Raw genomic sequence first — 24,329 nt, 5'->3', positions numbered from 1 at the left:
TCGCGAAGGCCGGGCGTGTCCCCAGAGCATCCCCCCGCGGTCTGTGCCTGCGGCTCCGGCCGCTCGGTGCTGCCGCGGCCCCGCGCCCGCTCCCTGCCGGCGGCCGCCGCCCCGAGAGCGCCCGCAGCGCAGGTGAAGGAGCGGGGCAGCCCGGCCAGGCAGGGCCGCTCCCCGGGCACCGCGAGCCCCGGGCGGGAGGCGGGGGCCGAGCAGCTCCCCGGGCTGGCCCGGGGAGGGCGGAGCGGCCCGCGGGAGAGGCTCGGGGTCACCCCGCCCCGGAGCGGGGAAAGCGCCGCACGCCGCGCTCTGTGCCGGCCATGGAGGGCGGGGGCTCGGCGTCCCTGTTGGCCGCGGCTGCCGGCGTGGGGCCGGCTGGCGAACCTGGGAGGCGACAGGAAGCGCTGGAGTACCGGTGGCTCAGGTGAGGACCCGCAAGCGCAGTGGGCGTTTGCAAGCGCAGAGGCGGCGGAGCCCGGCGCAGCCGCTGGCAGCGCAGGAACTGGGAGAGCCGGGCGAGGAGAACAAACCCCACTGGCATCTGCGTTTGTGAGTCACCCGGAGGGAGCGGCTGTCCCCAGATCGGATCCTCGCCTGTAAGACCGCCTGTCTTTCCTGGCGTTTGCGACACCTGAGGCGTAAAGGGATGCGAGGTGAGGTGGCCTGCGGCACCCCTTTAGGGCTCCCGGGGTTTTCGCTGTCCCTCGGTGCTGCCGCTGGCCCAGCACTTTCAGCCGCGGCTGCGCCCGTCGGCTCGGAGCCCCTCGGTGTGTGGGGGTGTCTGCCCGGCTGGCGGCACACAGCGCCCGGGCCTGGCCGCCTCGCTGCACGGAGGGCGCGGACAGAGCTGGGGTAGCCCCAGCTGGCCCCGGCATAGCGCAGTAAATGGGAAGCGTCTCAAGGGGCTTCTGTTTAGTCTGTGGTTCTGGATAGGTCCTGTGGTGCTGCAAGACCGTGCTAGTCCTGTGTGAGAAACTGTGTTCTATCTCCACTCAGGACAGCAAACTCTGGAGCGACAAGATACCTCCAGTTTATTCTTCATCTAAAACATCTTCTGATCTAAGTAGACAGGAAGACACGCAGTTGTGAGAGGCAGTTGCTGACGCGGGCTAGTAGAGCTAAATAATGAACAGATTGCTTCAGGCTGAAAAACATGCTCAGTTTCCCATGTTCTTTCACACTTAATGTTTAATTATACTCACCATATATTGCAGCGTTTTGAATGAGGATATGTTCTACTGGGGAAAGATTGCTAACAAAAGTCTGCCACAAAAGATTTCACATCCACATTTGTCACCCTTACTTTATCAGTGTGCAAATTGGAGAATGAATTTTTGTATAGTGTGTGTGGAAAAAATAAAGCTCTAAGAGATTTGTAAATTTTAGTGTATTTACCCTGAAAAGTGGCAACATAAATAAAGACCCAAGGGCAAAGATGCTGGAGTGGCATACCCTAAGGTGACTCCAGAATAACTTCTATGCTGTTTAGTCTTGTCAGAGGAAAGCAGGTTAAAGTAATCTCTAAAATACAGCTTTTAAAAATTGACTGTAAGGAAAATTGTATGCCTGTTCTTACCTGTGGCTATTGTTTCAGTATATTATTTATGTGTTTACTGTTTGAACAATAGTTCAGGTTAGCTCAGTAACATCCCTCACTAGTCACTAAAAATCTCATCATAATTTGTTTTAGAGAATGCAGTAAAATGAGGAAAAGTGGAGAGAGATTTTGTGACTAAGCATGCTTTATTTTAAAGCGTTCTGAAGTATCGTAAAGCTTTTTAGATCTATTTAGCTTTTACTGTGAAATAAACAGAACTCTCTGCAATATGTGGTAGAAGTTTGGTTGAACCTTGGGAAATCTATTTGTATTTCGGGTTAGGTAGTATATATGGAATATAAAGTGCTTGAATGTAGACTGGCTTCTGCACTCTTTGGGGACCCTTACTTGTGTAATAGTCTGAGAAGTGTTTGCAGCATGCAGTGGTACCTTGCTGTGAATTTATCTTTTTGATAGGTCTTGTGTCTGACTATCTAGATTTTTGATTCTGTCAGGTTGTTCTAATGACAATTCAAAATTATTTCCTGCCTCTGGGATTGCATAGCAACGGCTGTGGAGGGAATAAGCAATAAGCAACTGCAGGAGGCTGTAATGCGTGTTACAACACACATTCGCTATTGTAAATTGTTGTATTTTGGAAACAAATGGCCTTGTAGAGATGCTACAGAACAGCAGACAGCCTAGTTTGGCACTTGTCACACTGATAGCTCAGCTTGCTTTAACCACAGACAGATGTTACTGCATGGATGTACTACATCAGTCTATTTGTTCAAAGTGAAGGGGGGGGTGAATGGGGCTGAACTGTGGTTTGGATTACTTTCTGTAGGGGAATCTTCTACAGGTAGTTGATGGTGACTGATGGTTTTGGTCTAACCCCAGCTGGCAACTAAATGCTGCACAGCTGCTCACTCACTCCAGCAGCAGGATGAGGGAGTCAATCAGAAGGGTAAAAGTGAGAAAACTTGTGAGTTGAGGAAAAGGCAGTTCAGTAGGTAAAGGAAAAGCCACTCACACAAGCAAAGCCAAACAAGGCACTCATCCACCAGTTCCCATGGGCAGGCAGCTGTTCAGCCATCTGCAGGACAGCCAGGGCTCCACCACACGTAACGGCGACTTGGGAAGACAAACACTGTCACTCCAAACATCCCCCCTTCCTCCTTCTTCCCCCAGGTTTGTATGCTGAGTATGACACCATATGGTGTGGGGATATCCCTGTTTTCAGCTGGGGGCAGCTGTCTTGGCTGTGTCCCCTTCTAACTCCTTGTGCACCTCCATTCTCCTCACTGGTGGGACGTGTGAGGAGCAGAAAATGCCTTTGCTCTGTGGGAGCACTGCTCAGCAATGGCAAAAACATCCTGGAATTACCAACACTGTTTCCAGCACAAATCCAAAACACAGCGCCACACTAGCTGCTGTGAGGAAAATTAACTCTCTCCTGGCCAATCCCAGCACACTAATTTAGAGAAACAGTGAGCCAGGGGATAAGAAGGTTTGGATGCTGTAAGGGCCCCAAGCAACTCACTCGATGAGACATTTAAAAGGGCTCATGGTTGTTCGTGTACTCTAAGTTACAGGCACAGGAGAAATACTGACAAGGTATTCTCAAGAGGTAAAAACAAAAAAACTTTACTGGCAACTTTAGAAAATCAAAGAAACTTTGACAAAGGGTTTAATGCAGCATTCAATCAATATAAAACACTTCTCAAAGTATTAACTTGGCCCATTCAACTTGGCAAACTCTAAGCCAGTTCAATTTTAAGTTACTCAAAAATTGCAAGAAGAGGGAATTAGAAGAAGAAACAGAGACAGAAAAGATGCAGAAAAGGATACATATAGGTACGAACTCCTGGATTCCAGTGGCATTCAGATAAAAATTCCAAGAGGAAGTATGGTCAAGACATCTGATTGCCTTGTGTTTGGCCTTAAATACCCCTTGGCTTTCCTGAGCCCTTCCCCCACATGGGACTTCTGGTCATTTGGCCACTTAGGAGCTGGGTTAGGGGCTCCAGGGGTGGGGTGTGGAGCATTGCCTCCCCTGTGCCAGGGATTGGCAGCCACTGCAGGGCTGGGATACAGGCTCTGGGTTGGAGGGGTGTGGAGAAGGGCACTGCCTCACCAGGGCAAGGACTGACCTGCCCCCTCATACATGCACCCCAGAATGTCTCTAGACCTCGGTTTTTTCAGTCTCTCACAGATGTCTCTGGCAGTGAAGATATCTTCCTAATGTATGTATGAATCTGAGAAAAACAGAGCATTTGTGTTACTGGGAAAAGAATTCATCTAATAGATGCAGTGTTAAGTGAAGGACTGATACATGCATGTAAAATGATCTAGAAGATTTAATATTTTCCTTTGTTTTTTGCTGTTTCTAGTATGCATCATTGTACTATATTAGTTACTCTCTTACCCCACAACCCATTTAAGGAAGCTTATATTTTTATTAATTCTAAAAACTTGTCAAATGAATAATGCCGCACTATTCTGAAAGTAAAATTTTACCTTCAAAAGTTTTTCACACCGAACTGGTTCCCTGGTTACTGGTGTTGTAAATTGCTTGACTTCCTGAGGCCAGTTTAAGTACTTTTTCAAACCTTAATAAAGATGCAGGTGTTGCTGCTCCCCCTCCCCCTCATCCTGTTTGCTGTATGGCTTTGACAGGTAAAAAAGAAAAGCCTGTTGCATTTCCCATTTCCCAGGCAAATACCCTCTCCGTTGGGAATGCCTTCCATTACTCTCAATATCCTCAGTTACTTGATGATTTGTCCAAGCATTTTGCAAGACTTCTGTGCAGTTCTGTGCCAGAGTGTGCAGGCTAGGTCAAAAAGGAGAATGGGCATGGCCAAACTGGAGATAGCTGCTCTTATCTGCACTCCAGGGAGGGGGATGAAATGGAGGTAATCCAAACTAATTGGTTTCGGTGATAATACATTCTGTATAATGTGCTGTCTGATAAGCAAGTGTTGTTAGAACAGATAAAAAAGTATGTATTTCCTAATTGATAGTTCCGCAAAGCAATCTGGAACCGTGAGCCAGTCTGCAGATAAGACTTGTACCTAGTTTTGAAGGATCCTTTTTAAATTAGTTTGTCATAATCTGATGCTTAAGTAGTTATAATGTTAAAAGGTATTCTATACACATATGAGACTGCTTTGACATATAGAAGCAGTCTTTGCAGGTAACTGTTTTGCAAAACTGTTTTCTTCAGGATTCTCCCGAACTTCATTGTTGTGTCACAAATCAGCATATGTGACCTAGAGGTCACATCATTTCAGTGCAGTGCTTATCATGTGGTGTTCTCAAGACGTTTTGTATTGTACACATATTTGACAGGGAAATAAATCTAATGTCTTGATAAGATTACAATGGGGTGCTGAAAGGGTTATGTTTGAAAGTATGCATTCCATGTTATTACATGGATCCCTCGATCATCATCCTGTTGGGTTTTTTTATTCACACTTCTGTGAACTGTTTGTGTTCAAGTGGAAATTGCATGACTGGGTTTGACACTGCTTTTTCACTTTGCTTTGAAGTGCCAACAGCCTTCTCAAAAGGCATGATGTTCTATTTTAGTAATCAAGCACTGTTGTTTGCTACCTGGTGAGAACACAAAGGGCAAATTGCATGTATAACCTTGAAATCCTCTTTTAAACAATTGCATTAGAAGTCTTGCTTTATATAGTTTGTCTTATGCAGTATTTTTTTGCATGTGTGTGCTTTAGTCTTTTGTGTCTTCTGGTTTTTTGAGATCTTTTTGCTCAGTCCCTCTACACACAGTACAGTAATGTAAATCACTAATGTACACTTTGTACCAAATATATCTGGAAAAGGCACATATGGAAGTAGGTATTTTTGCACTGGATGTAGTAGATATGAAACACAAATTTGCCTCATTTTGTGTAAACAATATCTATCTATATGATCAAGTTTTAGTGAAAATTTGCAAAATATTTGTGGAAGGAGGATTTGGAAGTAAGATTTGAGGCAGCATTTTGTTTTCAGGTTAAAACTATTCAAGCATTTTTTATACAAAACCCTAGACTGTTGGTCATTTCACAGCAGACTTGTTTCTGTTATAGCCTTCCTATGTCACAACTGGCTTCTTTTGCAGTTCCCATGGCAACAAGGATTTTTGAACGGCAAAGCAGGATACTGGTTTGAGGGGGTATAAATACTCTTTATTACAGAAGAAATTTTGATCCTTGAAAGCTGATCAGGCACCCTGCTGTTCCCCGTCATGTCCCTCCCCTTAATAATCTGTGTTTTGCCCATATGTTTACACCTAAATGTGAATTCCTATTTGACAAGAATACAGTTACCTGTTCTAATTTTTAACATCGTATAAGAGATGATGGAAAAATTGTCAAGCCTTACTGTAGTGATAGGATAGAAAAACATGTTGTCTTCCAGATACAGTCTCAACAAAGAGGAGAGCCCTGTATATACCTAGAAATTTGTATGTTTATGTATTTGTGAACATTGTAGATGCTTATAAACAGTAATGAGAGTTTAAGTTGCTCAAGATTTGCGTTGGCTTCTGCTAATGTTTACTTTGGCTTCAACTTGTTTCCAAGAGGCATTCATAAAATATTTACTTCTTTAACAGCGTTACACTAGGTTTTTAAAGTGAAGGGTCTCAAAATACTGCACTTGTTTCACAGACTAGAATTTATTAACAGTGGCAATAATTTGGTGTCTTTTTCAGTGTCTGTCCCTCACCATCTCAGATGAGCACAAGTGATATGGGATGTTCGGGATGTATCCTGAACCAAATAGTTGTAGTATCAGCCTTGATAGAGTAACTCTGCTTGGGTCATTTGCCTAAGTTAGATAGGTTTTGTGTGTTGCTGTTTTTCCTTCTGAGCATTCGTTCCAAAATAAGAAGCCAGTTATTCAGATGTGTCAAGTTCTCTCCATAACCCCACAGTTTAGCTTGGGTTGTTTTGCTTTGTAACCGGTAAAAAAGAAAACGGGAATTATGCAGTTGCTGAAAAACAGCATGGGTAAACTAGGTAAACTTACATTATAAAAGCCTCTGAATAGTACATCTAAGAAATTTATCCTCATGACATGTGAAAGGTAATTTAGAGATGTATGAAAAACAAATTTGGAAAGTAACGTCAGCTGCCAGTTTCCTGCTGGTCTTCATGGTTTGGGTAGGGAGATTTCTGCTTCTCCCTGCCACTGTCACCACACACAGATGTGGGATTATTATGGAATCATGAAAAGGAAAAAACACCACTTTGATCTCTACCACTGAAGCTACTCATCCAAAGACAAGCAGTTCTGCTGGAGAAGGATCGTACAGGAGTAGGGCAACCTAGTATTTAGTTAATAACTTTGTCCAAATACTCATTGGTAAAAGACTTTTCACTACTGCTATCACTTATGTACATTATAGCTATAACAAAATAACTTGTATATACATGAGAGAGAAATTCAGCTTAGCATCCAGAGCCAAGCATGAATACCCTGGATGTACGTAATTTTTTTTCAAGTGAAGCTAGAAGTTCTGGAATGATTAATTTTATCTTTTTCTTCCAACTGACTTCCACCAAAGTCAATTCAGTGCCAGTATCGGAAAAATGCTTACAGGCTGCAGTAGTATTTAATTTATAATGGTGTATGTGATTCTGGAACATTCTGTTTGGAAATGCAAGAAAATCAAGCTATGAAAACTGGAATTTTGAACATGGGTCTGAAAAGATTTACAGTGATGGACAGCAGTGTATTGCATTGCCCCTCCTCCCCAGCCCTCCAACACAACCTCAACCCACTTGTAAGAGCTTGAAGGCTTATTTTGGCATTTATTTTTCTGGCTTTGCTTGTAATATTAGCAGTGCAGTTTTTCACTGAATAATTTGTCCAGTGCTCCCTGAGAATTCAAGAGAACAGATAGTTGCTACCTTGGGTTTTAGGCTGAAGAAATGCGAAAAGTTTAGGAAAAGGGATTTCTGAAATGCAATTAAAGAATAAGAGTTGAGTAACAATGTCAGGCACTTTTTGTTGTTTCTGGTGAGGACGTGAGGCTGGTGATTCTGCATGAAGCTCGATGAATGGGTCGAACAGCTAGCTTCTGCATCTCTGTTGAGACGCATTAGGAGTGACAATGTGATGACATAATCACTGACCCCAGATTGTTCTCGGCTATAAATCCTCTGGTTGCAGTCTCCACTGTTTCTCTGCATGTGCCGTTCACATTTAAGGGCTTTTCAGATCGTCTCCAGCACCATCTGCTGCATAATGGAAAGAAAACAATTGTGCTGTGTGTGGAGCCAGCTGACTCCCTGAGTGGAACTGGGGGTTTGCAAAATCCATCTCGTCTCGAAGAACTTGTCTGTCTGCTTGTCCTCACTGCCATACTGAGCACTAGTCACTAGGCTGCCATTATGCATGAGAAATAAAGAAGTAGTGACTCATTTACAGGGACATACACGTTTTTGAGCAGGTCAGATACTGTATGTGTCTTCTCACGCTCGTGTACAAGAAAGACTGCACATCCTGATGTCTCCCTAACTGGAAGGAGGGAAACCTTGTGTTTGAAGCATCTTGTCAGTATGAGTGTGTTGGTAACACTTGTCGTGCACGGGCAATGAGGAGATAAGCAACAGGATTTCCTAACTGCAAGCATTCACTAGGTGTCAGTGCATGATTGCACCGAACCGATGCTCTTGCTGAGTTCTTTGGTTGTGATACCTCCCTTATGAAGAGGGATTTTAAAGAAAACTCCCACTTTTGTTTCTAGAATGCGGTGTGGATTAAATTTAAGAATAACTACTGAATAAAAGTAATTACTTCAGTCTTCTTTTTAGTAGCAGTCTGATAAAAATGCCGATATTAAAAAAAATTACTAACATGTTTTGTGCTTAACGAAGGTAATTTAAAGACTTAGAATAGCTCCTGAATTGATCACTTTCAGGCTTTCTTGTCAGTATCTGTTGTACTACTGATGAAACACTCTACTCATACTGCTGTTGATCCTGGGTGTGACTAAAATTCCTATTAAGATGTGGAAAAATTGTAGCTTTTATAGTGATACATTATCTGTGAAATGAATGCATTATTAATTAAACTGCAACTTAATTATTTGCAAAACTGTTGTTTTCCTTAAGGGATGTTAAAGATCAAGTCTGTAAATGTCAGTCAGAGAGGAGGAAAGCCCCATGAATATAGCTAAAATTGCCTGTTTTTCTGTTCTCTTACCATATTGTGTCCCTAGAATGAAATATAATGTTTATTAGAATATCTTGAATTGCATGCATCTCACCATTAGATTTTAAAAAATATATTTAAAACAGATTTAAATTCATATTTAGTCTAATTTTAGTAATAAATAATTAGGGAATTAATCTTTTCAATCTGTATAGAGTGATCAGCATTCCTCTAGAATTTTAAGTTGTTCCAAAATGGATATTTTTCATGTTGCTTGTGAAAGTGTTTGGTCAGAACTGTTCATTAGTAGGTTAAAATAGCAAAAAAGAGTCATTCATGTGATAAATGAAAATATTTGAGATGGCTTTCCTGTGTCTTCCAGTTTATATTGAACTTTTCCTATTATATTTCAATCCATAACATTTAGTGAATAATACCCTTTACCCTTTTATACTTAATCTATTTACAGGTGAGGCCTGTTTTAGAACTGTTCCCTTGTTACTCTCAGGGAAGTGCTAATGGTCGTGCTAATAGAGAAGTCAGCTTGGTTACAAAGACAGGTGTTTGACTTGTGCTGTACACTGTATTTCTACATATCCAATATACAGCAGAGATACTGAAGGGATTGTCTGATGGCCAAGCTTCAGTATTTTCCCTATTTGATGTAGCTGTATAAGGGTACCATCTTTGGTGCCATCTTTGTTTCATCATACCACCTACCTGTCAGATAGGAACCATCTGATCATCAAAGGCAAATTTCTTCCACGCAAGTCCCTCTAGTTACATTCGAGCTGTATCTCTCATCATTGGACACAGCTACCTGACTGGACAGGTTTTTCAGACAATTTTTGATTGAGTTTGTATAAGAAGATCTGTAAGGGATACAGTAGGAAGACTGTGGAGACCATTGTCTGCACCTCTCCCTTACAGACATACTGAATATAAACAATTGTTCTAAATAAAGGAGAGCTTGAATGACTTCTCATTGCATATGACTTTCCGATTTTGTATGTCTGAACACCAAAGGAAAGCCCGTTCTCAGCTTCTATTGCTCATTAACTTCACCAAAAATTATTATCTACTCACAATTATGCAAAATAAAGCAGATTCTGTCACTGCTTTGAAAATAGTTCCTAGCCTAAGGCTTAACAGTTTATGTAAGAAGTGAGGATTTTTGGTTTTAATGACAACTTTGGGATTCTTCCAGAACCTCTCTTGAGAAGCTGATCTGTCTTAAAAGAGCTCTCTCTGCCCAGTGACAATTTTTTTGTCTTTCCTTGTTTGACTTGTCTTGAGAAAGCTGTTTAAATTAATTCCTGGTTGTTGACTGTCCTGTTTTTCAATGCCAACCCTGACGTTCTGTTGGTATGGCTCCTTCAAAGTTCGTGATTCTGCTAAGCGTTTTCTTGCAGGCCTGCTGCTGCACTGATGGTGATTAAAAAGACATTTGCAAGTCAGAAAATCCATTTGATGTCTCTACAACTTTTAAAGTAATGCTTCCTGTGTTTTTAACATAGCCAGTAGAGCTTGTGTCTGCAAAACATGCAAAGAGAAATTCAGTCATCCTTCATTTCACTGGGGCTCCCACCTTGCTGAAATGGACATACTAGCATTGTAGGTTGTCTGAATTTATGAGCTTTTGAGTACAGTCAGCTCTGTTCACTGGAAATCCAAATCACTGATCCCTTTTCTATGGGTGAACCCTTAGCATAGTAGGATTTTCTCTTGTACCAATGATAGACATGTACTTGTTTATTGTAGTTGAGAGCAGTTCCGAAGAAAATTAGAGACTTGGTTACTGTTTTTCTTGGCCTGAAAGTATTGAAATTGACACCTGCCTCTTTCAGAGATACAATGTAATGGACAAGCTATAAAATAATGTTAGGAAGAGAGTGCTGGGCAAGGGCCTGCCATTTCTCTTGGTTGCTACTGGATGAAATGGGGCATAGCACTCTCATATTGGGGCACTCGCTTGTGTGTAGGGATAGATGGGCTTTCTTGTTCACAAGATTGATTTGGAAATAGGGACTAGACTCCTGTTCACTGCCAAGTGAGTGTTCTCTTCTAGAATGCATTTGCAGATCTGTATGTGAAGGCACAGGTCCATTTTTGCAGAACACTGCTTTCTTTGGTGCAGCTGAATTTCCTGTCACTTGGGGAATGAGGACATTTTAATTTATCAGCAAAATTATGTACATTTTGAAGTTCTCCTTAGCTATGATGGAGCAAAAAGGTAAATAATGACCTTTCATTTTACAAGGAGAAAAATTAGGCACACTGAGTTTCTGAAAAAGCAACTGATCTTTCATATAATTTTTTCCTCCTTTTTTTAACAGCTCTGTCACTTACAAGCTTTATATATGCTTCCTATTCATTCAATATCTTAGCTTAATGCCGTACTCTTCATCTTTTGTGATTAAAGATGTTTAATCTTTATGTGATGCATAACTTCTTATGTTTGTTTCATGTACAATGGTGATTTTTCTTTAAAGAGTCAATTATGTTATTAAAACGAAAACAAGCACACTAGGACAAAACCATACATGGAACAGGTATGAGAATGGCCCCAAGGAAGTGGTTGTATTGAAAGGCTGGTAGTACTGGTTAATCACATGTCGTTATGAATTGGACATGATTTCCTCGGATGCTCTTCCCGTGTCGGTTTTGGTGAGCTGTGCATCAGCAGCACTGGGGAAGAACAGTGAGTACTATCAATAGCAACAGTGCATGGCCTTTCTTAAAAGTATGCATGGGGTAAAGGAGGAGCTCCTTCAGTGACTTCTGGAGTTAAATTTTGCACAAGTGTACTTAAAAATGTAGTACTTTCATTGGTAGAAATGTAAAACAATGTTAATTTTTTACACCAGAAATTTTTATGAAAAAAAAATGTTTTGTTGGTATAATGTACTCGAGGACCTGATTCACCATTTGAGACCTCATTTGATCACTGTTTGGCACATGGATACATGTGGCACATGGGGCAAAATCCAAAATCTAATACAGAAGAAGCGTGACTTTTAGGTATCAGTGTAGCCTTGTGACTTCTCTGGTAATCTGTGTGAACTGATTGTGGGCAGCCCCACAATCCCTGATAAAAGTCTAGAGGCTACTTTTAGTGACCAATATGAATGAATGTGAATATGACCAATAGGTGAGGCTGAAGATAGGGTAGCTGTAGACCCATGAATGAAGCTGGGCTGGGTAGAGGGAGCAGAAGCTTGTCAGGAAGAACCAAATTAGTAGGATTAGGACACTGTGCATATGGTTGAAACCAGGATTATAACACTCAGGGTGAAATTTATCTAAATCTAGTTGATTTTTAATTTTACTCTTGGAAAAATGAGAAATGCCCACAGTTGGAGTAAGCATCAAACGTTTGGAGGAAATGTATTTAGATATTATCCCTGTTCTTAATGTTTTTCCACCTTTACTGTTTGTAACTAATTGTGGTATAGCTGCCTAAGCTCATAATATTTGGCTTCACACATTTATGTTTCTGCACATTTTATTAAGCTTAAAGATTTCATCAAGTCAGTGCATTAGTAGAGGAAGAGGAATATAAATAAAAGAAGAAACTCTTGCCTGCAAAATAAGCAGAAAAAGAGCTCTTACTAATCTTTCAGGTAGTCAGCTGTGGTGACTAAGTAAAATCTCATAAGGTGCCTGTGTCATAGCAGTGAAAAGTGGTGTTCCTCCCTGACCTAGCTGTCAGTCTGTGTCTGTGTTCCTTTCAAAAGGGGTAGTACCTCCTCTTTTCCCTTACTGTGCTGTGCCACCATCACTGGAGCAGATAGGGCTGAAAACCAAGAATTTTTATTTATGCTAATCAAAAATGGGTTAGTAAACTTTTTCAGGTTTGTTTAAATTTGCCTTTCAGTCATGAAGCATAGGTTATGGTTCAAGAGAAGCTTGTTTTTGAAGTCTAATGTTTTAGGTTTTGTACTGTTATTTAGTTATGAGAAGTCAATTCTGGATTTTGGCAAGAGCTTACCTGACTTAGTTGGTATGCAAATAAGCAAAATTGGAAATAATTTCCATGGTAGAAAGCTGCTTTATGAGATAGTCACAGATGAGTTAATGGAAATCCATGTATACTCTTGTGCAAAAGTTCCTTGCTTACCTTTTTATCTCTTTTTGTGTCGTTTATTATACGACTCTTGCTTTGACTGAAGGCAGATGACTATACTTTTGAGCTGATTGAAGGAATATAAATTGGATGTTGGTAAGTGGGTGAGAGTCTGAGAAACTTGAAGGTTGTGTAACTTGCATTTCTAAGAGCTTGAAATTAGTCTGCCTTGAATATGTTTTTCAATTTTGTTCTCACCTGGCACTATTTTTGTGGAGGTTTCTGTGGTGTGGGTTTTTTTGCTTTTTTTTTTTTTTTTTTTTTGTTTGGTTTTGGTTTTAATCTTTATTTCACATGAACTCTCTACATATATTTTAAGAGGAAAGCAACATTTGGTTTGGTTTTCCGTGGTTTTGTTTATCAAGGAGTAAAGAAAAACTTATTTATAATGGCTGCTGCAGTACTGTTTGTCTTAAAACTAAGGCAGCTGTTTTTGGCCTTCAGCAGTGCAATAAGCAGTGTAGTCATTCCCCACTTGCCCCACTGATGAAACTTCCCAGTCTGCCCATTCCCGAGGCTCTGCCAGTCACACTCCCAAGGCCGCGCTTCCACAGCTGGGACCGGAGCCCCTTCCCAGCAGGCGGCTCCAGGGACCCGGCAGGTCCCACCAGACCCCCAGCACAGCCCTATCACACGGCCAGGCCGGGTTTCTTCACCAGTCCCACCCCAGGTTGTCCACAGCAGAGCCTCACATGTCTGTAAAGCCATTTATTCCGGCTGCAGTAACACAGAAACAGTTCGAGCTGGTGCCTCTGAGGAGGGACCCCCAGCAAAGGAACCCCTGGGCTTTGCACCTTCACAGTCCCTGTGTGGGAAAGTCTTGCTTCTCCTCCTGAGTCTTCAGCTCCTGCCGCCCTCTCCGTGTCCATCCACCTCGCTGGTGTCACCTGACTTCCTATACTTTGTTATTAATAAGTTCCTGCTGTGTCTCTCAGTGTCCATTCACCTGGCCAGCATCACCAGTCTTTGTGCCCTTTGTCATCCCAAAGTTAGCAGTTCATGGCCTCTTGTTTCTCTGGCCTCCCACCCAGAGCTCAGTCTGCAAGCTGAGCATCTCAGTGTGGTTCTTACAGCTCCTTGATAGTTAAATCCTCCTAATGTAACAGGAGGAATGTATTCAAGTGCCAGATCCCTTGACTAGTATGATGTGCCTTAGAAAAAAGGACTTGGTTTGTTGCTGTTCTGAACTGGAGAAAACATTGTTCAGCTCCTTCAGACACAGTAGAATCTTCAAGGTTCTATTAAAGAGTAAAAATTGATGAATGATGTCGTTAATTAATCCTGTTCTTTCCTGAAGCAGTTTTGATTTTCAAAATATAGGGTGATGTGTTTTCATTGTGCATTGCCCATAATTATCCACCACCTCCTCCAACCTGAAGTGTCATCCCTTCAGGCTTCATTGAATGCAGTCAGTAGGGCATTGCAGCCAAAATAGCTTGTTGTATGGCTTCTGCAGTTTTACTTTGCTGTTTGACTGTGGAGTTGTTTTTTTTTTTTTTCCAAAGACTCATGGAAACTGTATCACACACATCCTGTTTGATAGCTTCAGACTACTTAAACCTCAGAATACTGGAATTCTGCAGGCATTTCTTAAGACTAGATGATGGCATTTGTCTACCATTTGTGAGAAAGAAAGATCCATTTTCCATTTGTTTTCAGTCATAAATCATATGTTATTTCCTGGCAATGCCAGCTACTTCAAATTAAGGAAACCTTGGCCTGGGTTTCATAATCAAACATCAGTGGGTTCCAGTTTTTTTGACCATGCAGGATTTTTCCAGGTAGCTGTGTACACCCCAGTAAGTCATACATAGTTCATTCATCTATTTTTTTTTTTTCCCCTCTATTAGTGTTTAATCTGCTTGGGGACCGTGGTGGCACATTTTGTAACAACACCAGATATCCTGATATCCACATGGAACTGGCATTGGCTGTGAAATTCACATAGTCTTGTTGCTGCCTTACAAGCCAGGTTCCTCTCCTTTCAAGTACCTTTGTACAGACATGTAGGATGCTGAGAAACAAGGTGTTAAAATTTCTGTCTCCATTCAGGAGATCTAGTAGATCTAATGTGTTGGAACATGACATACCTTCCTGGATCCTGCTAGCAGAACTGTGAATAAGGGTCTTATTTCTAGACCTGTGTGAGAAATTTGTTTCAGCATCCAAGGAGCAATCTTTCAGATTTTGCTGTGGGAGACCTGACCTCTTACAACATTAACAGGTCAGGTGATAGCTCTTCTGCCTCTGAGCCAGCCAGTAGCCACTGCTTGTCTTAGGCAAATGTCTGAGCCTGCAGTCAGTGGTCTGGTGAACAGACTGGTACATCAAGCTCCACCCATGCCTTCATGAGGAGTGTTAGTGCTGCTCTCACACTTGACAGGAGAGATGTACGGTAATTGGTTTTTAGTGAACGGCTGTATGATAAGATATCATAAACTTACATAACCTGAGGATAGCTGCTGGGATCCAGGGGCTGTGTGAGTGCCTGTGTGTGGTGTATCAAGTGGAGATCAAGAGATGTTAGTTACCAGTAATCAGAGTTCTTTGAGATATGTGTAGCTACAAGACCATTTTTCCCTCAGCCATTGTTTATGTTCTCTTGAACTTGGAAAGATTTGCATTTCAGGAGAAACTTAGATGGTGTAGAAGGTGCTATCCAGTCCCATAACCTGAAGGTTTATCCAGGAAGAAGGCAATCCTGTCGAACTATTCCATACAGGGATTCCCAAAAGAAACTTCTTTCTTTGTAGAGTCAGAGAAAACAGAAGTAAATATTTTGGTAGCAACAGACATAATCAGGGAAAGGAAGAGAGAAGGAAGTTGCGTCAGGAATCTGCTTCCTGGTGAAGTTTTCCTTTTTTCCAGTGTAATAGCTCTGGAGAAAAAAGATAAATGTGTGTTGGATGGAGTATCAACTAGAGGTAAGTTAAAAAATAGGAGGAATAACCAAACAAATGCAAGTACAAAGAGTAATTCCTTGAGTCACAGCAGGAACTGGGAACAAACCTGGATTCAGTTTCCCTTTCTCCATCTCTGTGGATATGTGGTTAATTAGTCCAATAATGACACTTTGGAGCTGGAAAGCATTGCTAAGATTTAGCAGGTGCTGGCTCTGGAAAGGGACAGTCAGGTCCAGGTGCTCTGCCAGGGAGCAGCCAGCGCAGCAGGTGGCTTGGAAAGAGCAGGTGAGACAGAAGCCGAGGGCAGCTCAGCAGTATGGAGCAGCTCAGGCCTGGGGATGGCTGCCAGGCTGGATTGGGAGCCTGGTGGAGAGGCAGGTCCGGCATCCCTTGGCGGCCGGGTGGGTGCTCAGCCCTCCGGGTCAGGACAGTGCCTGGCTGGGTCCCATCAGGGCTGCAGCAGTGGGAGCACAGCTCCAGCAGGGGCCAAGGGCAAGAGGCTGAACTTGAAGAAAGGGTCCTGGCAAAGGGTGAGCAGGGGCTGCTGCTGCCTTCCTCTCTCAGGGCCACCAGCTGTGTGGTGTGTAGGTTGGCCTCATGCCCGGGCAGCCGAATGCCCCAGCCTGCACAAGAGAATGTCCTCAGCACCCTGCGGTACTGGCAGAAGTGAATTTCATGTATTTAAAATGCATTTATCATGTAAACAACTTTACTCAATTCTTGATGTGCAAATTGGGGCAAGTTTCACAAGGACTGTCTGATGTTACACAGAAATCAGAGGAAACTGGCAAGGTTATGTTCTGGAGATTGCACAGACCCCACTGGGGAGGTTTGTGTGTGCAGCCCATGTGGAATGTGGGGGAAGCACCAGCCTACTTAATGATAATCAGTTTTTGTAGCAATGTTATTTGTGTTTTACTTTAGAAACACTGTCTGTATTAGAGTTGCTTCATTCTGTGACTGTTGTAGAGCTATTGGGGGGTTTGTTGGTAATAATCTCCTATTTTCATAGCAGATTTTGCAAGGCTTTCTAATTTACTTGTTTGTACTTCCCATTTCTCTGACTAGCTGTTCCAGTGGTGTTTTGGGGATGGAACAGTGCTGCACCTTGCCATCTGTATTTAAAAAATGTTTATTAAGTCTAGGTGTGACACTACAGTTCTGTATGTCTGTTCATTTTGCTCAGCACTCAGGCTGGTTGAAAGGTGAAGTGTTGGTGCTCAACTCCGAATTTCTTTCTGCGGATCAAAAAAAAAAAAAAAAAATTTTGAAGTCTTCCAGTCAATTGCTTATCAGGAAAAAAAGTCTGTTTAGGTTTTTCTCAGGATTCCCTACAGTTCTTTCCCACTAAAAAAATTGTATTGATTTTTTGGATTTGAAACCTAATAGTTTTTTAATGCTTGCAGGAAAGGATTTCCATTTTTCTAGGCATCTAAGAAGAGGTTTTATGTTAAACTGAGGTAATTTGGTTAAAAAGACACCTACTTTACTTGTAAAGACAGAATCTGAATGTTATGCACAGGATCTGCTGGCAGTTCGTTGTGATAAGACTGACAGCTAATTTTTTCAGAAGCTAAATCAGCTATTACTTTGTAGTGAAGGTATGCTAATTGCTATAGTCTTGCTGTGGTTAAAGATCAATAATTCATTGAAGAGAACAGATGCTCTTATTTAAAGGAATTCACAGTTAATTTTATTGAAAAGCTATAGCTGAAGATTAAAATTTTTAAACACAAAGGTATTTGTCAGCTTCTGCTGCTTAATGTTTTTCTATAAAGGGGAAATCCTGTAGTACAAATGCTTTGATATGGCAGTAAATGATACCTTAGCTTAGAAGACTCATGTTTGATTTTGATTTTAAATGTAATTTAACTGTCATAAACTAAATGTGATGCTGTTGTCTTCAACTGAGCTGATACCTGATTTATATAGATAGGTAGAAAATAAAAACACTCTGGTCTTGGAAATATTTTTTTTCAAACTAGATTTGAGAGGCTACAAAGAGACTAGGAGTATATTTCAGGCATGTGAATTGAAAATTGGTTCACCTAGTCATTCTCTGCATTTGAATTCTTATTTAGGTGGAAAGTTTTGTGTAAAGTTCATGCAGCGCACTGAACGTTGGCTACTATACTAGAAATACAGTAAAATAAATGCGCATGCACCAGGTTTACAGGTAGAGTTTTAAATAGCTAGCATTCAAGAAAAAGTATCTACTAATTATTCTTTTTAAAGTATTTTATAAATACTGCCTCAAACAGAATGAAAACGTACTTTGTATGAAATTCCTGGCATCTATCTCTGAATTATTCTAATTTGTATTGAGATGTCAGATCCTCGTTTGTATAAAAGCACCACTGTTATTTTGATAATCACAAGCTTTCCTAAATACACAGCAGCACTCTTCACTGAAGATCTGGATAGCTGAGTCAGTCTAAAAGAATGTATACAGGCAGTAACTGTGTTCCTACAGCTGTTTGCTTGTTTTTTCCATACAAAAAGGAGCTGAAAGGGAGAATTCCTATTCAGTAGTGGAGCTGAAGGTTTATTAATAGACTTTTTTTTCTTGTCTTTAAATTTTGTCATTACCTTTTTGTACAGAGTGTCCTCACTGACTACTAAGTAGCTTATTAAAGCTGGTTTTTAGATGTGCTTTTTTGTTCTGTTTTCTTCTTTCTGTTTTCCCATTTTGCTAGCATGCAGATGGGGGTGGGGAGTGGGAAATAAGAGAGAGAGCATGTTCCAGAGGATGCCAGGATGACTTCAGTTATTGGATGGCTGCTGTCTGATGGATGGAAAAAGGGGGAGTAAACCTTTCATTCTGCACTGACAGAGCTGAAACACAGAAACCCGATTTACAGGTAAGGGTGAAAAAATTCCTGTTATGAATAGCTATTCTTGATCCTTGCCACAACATTTCTTGGATATAAAAATGTATGTGCAAACATCTTGCTTGTTCCTCTCAAATGACTCTGAAGCAGCTTTTCACATTATTATTTCTCCTGCCTTGGAGGTTTCAACGGATGTGAGATCCATAAACAGTGAAATCATAGGCATGCCTGATGCTGGCAGCTTTCTCATGTGACAGGATACGCATTGCATCTCATTGATGCCGAAGTTGCTCAGTAAGATGTAGGAAGAGAGGTCATTTTGTGTGATGTAATACTCACTGTTGAAAATACAGTGTATGCTACCAGCAGGAAGAGAGTGCTGGAAGATCTAAAAATGCTTTCTTTGAGTTTGGATAGGAAAATGAACTGCTTCTGGAACTGTCTTATTTAGTGGTGAACAAACAGTAAGAACGGCTCCTCAGAACTACTGAAAGGGATTTTGTAGATTTTTTGCATTATTTTTAGGTTTGGAATGAATGTGGTTGATAATTCAGTTACAAAATTATCTTTGTCATAAAGGAAAGAAAAGATGCATATAGTTATGTGTATGTGATAAATCTTGTAGTACCTACAGCATTTATATATGAGTTTTAAATAGTTGAAATAGCTTGCTTCTGCAGAGTTTGTGTTAGCAGCAGCTGTTAGTTCACACAGTCTGGAGATGGCAAGCAGGAAATAAATTGCTTGGTACAGAAAGCAGATTTGTTTATCAAGTCACATTATATGAGAATATAGGACTACAGGCAGAAATCCTGGCCCACTGAAACAATAGGATATTTTGATATTGGCCTCACTGGGGCAAGGTTTTCAATAAGCTCTCTACTGATTTACCTCTACATTTTACATGTAGGAAATAATTGTTTTACAGGACTCTGTTTTGCTGGTTTGAAGCAAAAATATTAATTGATATAAATAAATTGTGATTATCATTGATTTGAGTGTATATATATTAATAAAATATATTTGTAAAGCTAAAATAGTGGAATTTAGTTTTAATAGATTTCAGAGATTAAAATCAGTAAATGCATGAATCCATTTTTCTTGTATTCACTGAGTGAATTCCCTTAGAGCAGACCTAAAATTATTAAAAATTTGTGTCATAAAGAAAAACTGGAACAAGTCAGTAGAACTCTTACAAGTGCTAAAAAGACTGGAAGAAGCTTTTTCCGCTGTCCACTTATTTACCAATATTACCATCTGGAGTGGTGTCCTTTCTTCCTCACTGTTCTTCAGAAAATGGAGCCTGGTATGTTTGCTAAAGAAACATCAAATTAAAAAAAAAAAAAAATCAGTAATTTACACTAAATGTCAGTGATTCACAAAATTATTCTGAAAGACTGATGAGCTGTATCTTTTTTTTTGGTTGTTTTTTTTGTTACACTGGAATGTAAACACTGGTAAATAGCACTGACTGAAGTTGAGTTGCATCCTAACATTTGTTATTTGTAGGTAATGGATATGTATCTGAAAGCATAAGCTCAACTGTTAAATTACAGTCTCAAATCTATGTATTCAAATCACTTTCCCCCATCAAACGAGAAATCTGACTCAGAAGTACTCCAGTAACAGAGAGGAGTTGATGAAAACAGAGATGTAGTTCCACATGTGTTTAAATTATTCTGTCTCCTTGGAAACACTGCTGCTGCAGATGGATTTGGCTTTTGGTGGCTAAAAATATCTACCGCTTAATAATGACAGCATGAAAGATATTATTCAAAACTACTGTGCTGTCACTAGTTTTAAAGTTCACTAATGATTCAGGTATTCTACATGAACTACAGATTTGCATTTTCTGTCCAGCATTCACTGTCAGCTGCTGCCAGCATTCACCAGCTTCGTGGAAATGAGATAAGCTCATTAGCCTTGGTTGAAGACCCTGCTAAGAAGGGAGCATGTGAGTGGGAGGTAGACCTGATGAAGAGTTGGAAAGCAGGTAGAAAGTTGTTTAAAAAAATTCATGGTGGTGATACAGGTATGTGTTGTATAATATTTGAAGATACAGGCTTATTCCCAGGGAAGTCTAGGATAGAAAAGGTGTGGTTAAGCACTGCCTTTGTAAGTTAACAATCTGTAAATTAAAGAATTTTTTTTTTTTTATTTATTGCATTAGTGAATTCTTCCTTGTCAGTTGTATGTGCAGGTGACTGAAATATCATACAAACCATCTTAACTAAAATATTAAATTACCTTAAACAAAAGTCAAAACCTATATTATTAAAAATCTTTTTATAAGCAAGAAATAGCATTCACTTACTTAGCATTGCTAAGAAATTTCATCTTTTAAAGAATTAATTATTTTCAGTTAAGAATGCATTACCACTATTTGCAGCAGCTGGACTTAGTGATCCTTGTGGGTCCCTTCCAACCTGGGATATTCTATCATACTACTTTTTTTAAATCCAGTTCTTTATTATTTATGCCTTCCACATACCATATGTTGTTTTGTTGTTAGCTGGTATTCAATATTAATGAAAAATACCACTGCAGTTTTTTCTGTTTCTCCTTCTTTCCTATTGGATGACTTCCTGCTTGTGCCTAGAAAACAGAACAAATGACAAACACTTTCTTAGTGGGCTAAATAGACCCCTCTTATTCTTTTATTTTGTTGATATATGTATGATTTGTGGTAGTGATGCCATGAAGATTTTTTGCCTTTTCTTTTATTCCCGTTATATCTTTCTTTACAACTTCTGTATTCTTAGTGCTGTTTGCCTACATTCTTGGACTTGCTTGTTCAGCTAGGAGACTAAATGTTTTAGTAGCTTCGTAGTTAGATATGACAGCTGGTGAGGGGTCAGTAGCTCTGACCGAGGAAGAGGTGACCGGTCCGGAGAGATGGTCCCAAAAGGAATCGCCTTCCCGAGGCCCGGTGTCTTCCCTCAGCTGCTGGCCTGGAGGGCCCGTGCAGAAGCTGTCAGCTCTTCAGTGATTGTCAGCTCGTGATTCCAGCTCAGCTCTGCAGGGCAGCCTCCAGGCCAAGCCAGACCAGAGAGAGACGAGAGGCCGTGTAGCTGTTCCACATTAAGGTAGCTTTATTGGTCTGTACTCCGGCGAAGGGGAGGCCAGGGATGGGCAGCTCTCTGCTCGCAGGGGTAGGGGGCTGGCTTTATAGGGATACAGGGGATGGGTGCCAGAGGGTAAAGGCCAGTGGGGTTACAAGGGATCTGCATAGGGTCTCCCAGAGGATTCTGGGTCTGTCTTTTCTCGCCATGAGTAAAAGGTTAGCTGCCTTCCCAGGGAGTCCTGCTGGGGGTTGTGCAATCTCTTATCTCAGCAGACATCCTTCCAGGGCAGGGGCTGGGCATACCCTACAGTTAGGGATCCGTGTGCCCAAGACCCCAAGGTCCTCTCCAGAACACATTCTGTAAACCAAGATAGAACCATCCAGGGGAAGGCTCCTTGGGGAGGGGGGCTCACTCAAGCCTCTCATTGGGGAATTTTTGATAGATATGCTAATTAGTAAGATCTATAATGTTATACCAGATCTTTTGGAGGTGTGCATTGTGGTGCGCATTTCGGTGCACTCGACCTGGACGTGTGCACCTAAGGATCCTTAAAATAAATACCGAGGTAAAATCCCTTTTTCCCTTCTAACCATGTTTGACTCTTGATTTTAAGACCAGGAAAAGGCATCAGTAGCATATGTTAGTCAGCATGCTGATTCATTTTTCATCATTGAACAGGGAATTTTTTCTGTTATGAAGTGTCTTAAAGATAGCATTAAAATATTAAAAGGTATTGTTACACATACAAATAATTAATCCTCTGCAAATTAGTACTAAAATCCATTTTTAACTGGCAACACAAATACCAAAGGTCTATTAAAGTGAAAGCTGAATACTTGCTTTTGATTACTTGAAATCACAGAATCGATTAGGTTGGAAAAGACCTCTGAGATCATTGAGTCCAACCTATGACCAAACATCACCATTTTAACCAGACCATGGCACTAAGTGTCAAGTCCAGTCTTTCCTTAAACACCCTCTGCGCAGTTCTTTCCAATATCTGATCACCTTTTCTGTGAAGAAATTCTTCTTTATTCCAGCTTAAACCTCCCATGGCACAGGTTAAGACTGTGACCTGTTCTGTTGCTGGTTGCCTGGGAGAAGAGACCGACCCTCACGTGGCTACACCCTCCTTCCAGGGAATTTCAGACAGTGATAAGATCCCCCTGAACCTTCTCTTCTCCAAGCTAAACACCCCCAGGTCACTCAGCTGCTGTCAACCAGCACCCCCCCCCCCCCCCGCGTCCTTCTATGCTGGGCCACTTTCCAGCTGCTCTGCCCCCAGTCTGTGGCACTGCATGGGGTTGTTGTATCCTGAGTGCAGGACCCAGCACTTGGTCATGTTGAACGTCATGCCACTGGTCTGGCCCATTGATCCAGCCTGCCCAGGTTCCTCTGCAGGGCCTTCCTACCCTCCAGCAGGTTGACACTCTGACCTAACTTCAGAAATTTGCTAATGGTAGACTCAATCCCCTCATCAAGACCATCTAAAGCTATTAAAGAGGACTGGGCCCAACACTGATCCCTGAGAGACATCATTCGTGACTGGACATCAACTGGGTGCAGCACCATTCACCATCTCTCTCTGGGCCCATCCATCCAGACAGTTCTTAACCCGGCAAAATGAGTGAGAGGAAAAGATATGGTAGCTTTTATTCTGTATGAGAATAAAATATTAACATATTTAGAAAGCAGATAATTAAATGGATTATAGAAACTTTTCTGTGAGTCTTCTTGAGAGTAATTTGTTTTCAATGGAGGTGAAAAAACCTGAGTTGCTTTAATTTTAAACCTCTTTTTCCAGTGTATATGATTTAAGATTGTATGGAGATAATAGGTAATGTAAACATTATTTGAGGAAGTAAAGGTGTGATACGTTGCTAGAAGTACATCTTTACATTTTATAGTGTTAGCCAAGTTGTGCCAATTTTACATGAATCCTTTGGGTTTTGGATATAGGACCAGAAGTTCTCATCTGGTAAAAATAGAATGAGAAAGTTTGTTGCATATTGCCTGTGGTGTCTAGGTTGTGAACGACAGTGATGATAACATGGAGGAAGTACTGCAGCTTTGTTTGTTTGTTTGATTTGATTTGGCTTTTTTTTATAGCAAGTTGCAAACAGATGAGCTGAGGTTTCTGCCAGGCTAGATTTTTCCAGCAATTTTCAGCATTGCTTGTTCATGTGTGAAGAGAATTCTGTGCTGTACAGTAAATATTAGATCACATAGGTGAAAGCAATCTTACCATGTTTGCCATACTCCAAAAAACCTCCAAAATACCCACTTGTCTTGTTTCTAAACTGTAATCTCCTAAAGTTAGTCCTTTTTTAAATCTTGTGACATAGAACTAGTACTATTATTGTCAAAAGTTACGGCCAGAACAAGGTATGAAACCACTTGGATGTGTGCACACATCCTTCAGTACTTAAACAGTTAAACTGGAAGAGTTTGTTCCTGTCTTTTCAGAAGAAAAAAAAGAGGAAAACCTAGTTCAGAGTGAGTTTTGCAAATATGCTCCTATGGTTTTGTGTTACAAGTTCATAGTGCTGCTCTTGTGTTGGAACCCTGAGTTCAGAGAATTTCAACCTTTCAGTGTTGACAGGCAATGATCTTCAGAAGCACACTGCATTTGACCTGAGGCCTTGGGAAAGGCTTCCCAAATTGTGTGATAACACTGAGGTTGTTGCTGTGTAATTAAAA

The 24,329-nt window shown here is 41.1% G+C and overlaps 1 protein-coding gene across 5 annotated transcripts in view; it reads left to right on the top strand.

The window, feature by feature from the left end:
• Window positions 1–283: 283 nt before the first annotated feature.
• CSRNP3 (cysteine and serine rich nuclear protein 3) overlaps window positions 284–24,329 on the top strand; it is a 108,293-nt gene continuing 84,247 nt past the window's right edge. For 2 of the 5 annotated variants that reach the window (XM_048310247.1, XM_048310245.1), the window contains exon 1: window positions 284–650. In XM_048310247.1, coding sequence (XP_048166204.1) covers window positions 644–650 — 7 coding nt within the window. In that variant the 5' untranslated portion in view covers window positions 284–643. Of the gene's footprint in view, window positions 651–18,490; window positions 18,595–24,329 lie in introns of those variants that run through there. The other 3 variants (XR_007204978.1, XM_048310244.1, XM_048310246.1) reach the window with 2 other exon arrangements.

Source organism: Corvus hawaiiensis, chromosome 7 (assembly GCF_020740725.1).
Source record: "Corvus hawaiiensis isolate bCorHaw1 chromosome 7, bCorHaw1.pri.cur, whole genome shotgun sequence".
In the NCBI taxonomy this organism is placed as follows: Eukaryota; Metazoa; Chordata; class Aves; order Passeriformes; family Corvidae; genus Corvus; species Corvus hawaiiensis.
The sequence above is the reverse complement of the archived record's forward strand: the minus strand, read 5'-3'. Positions and strand labels throughout refer to the sequence as shown.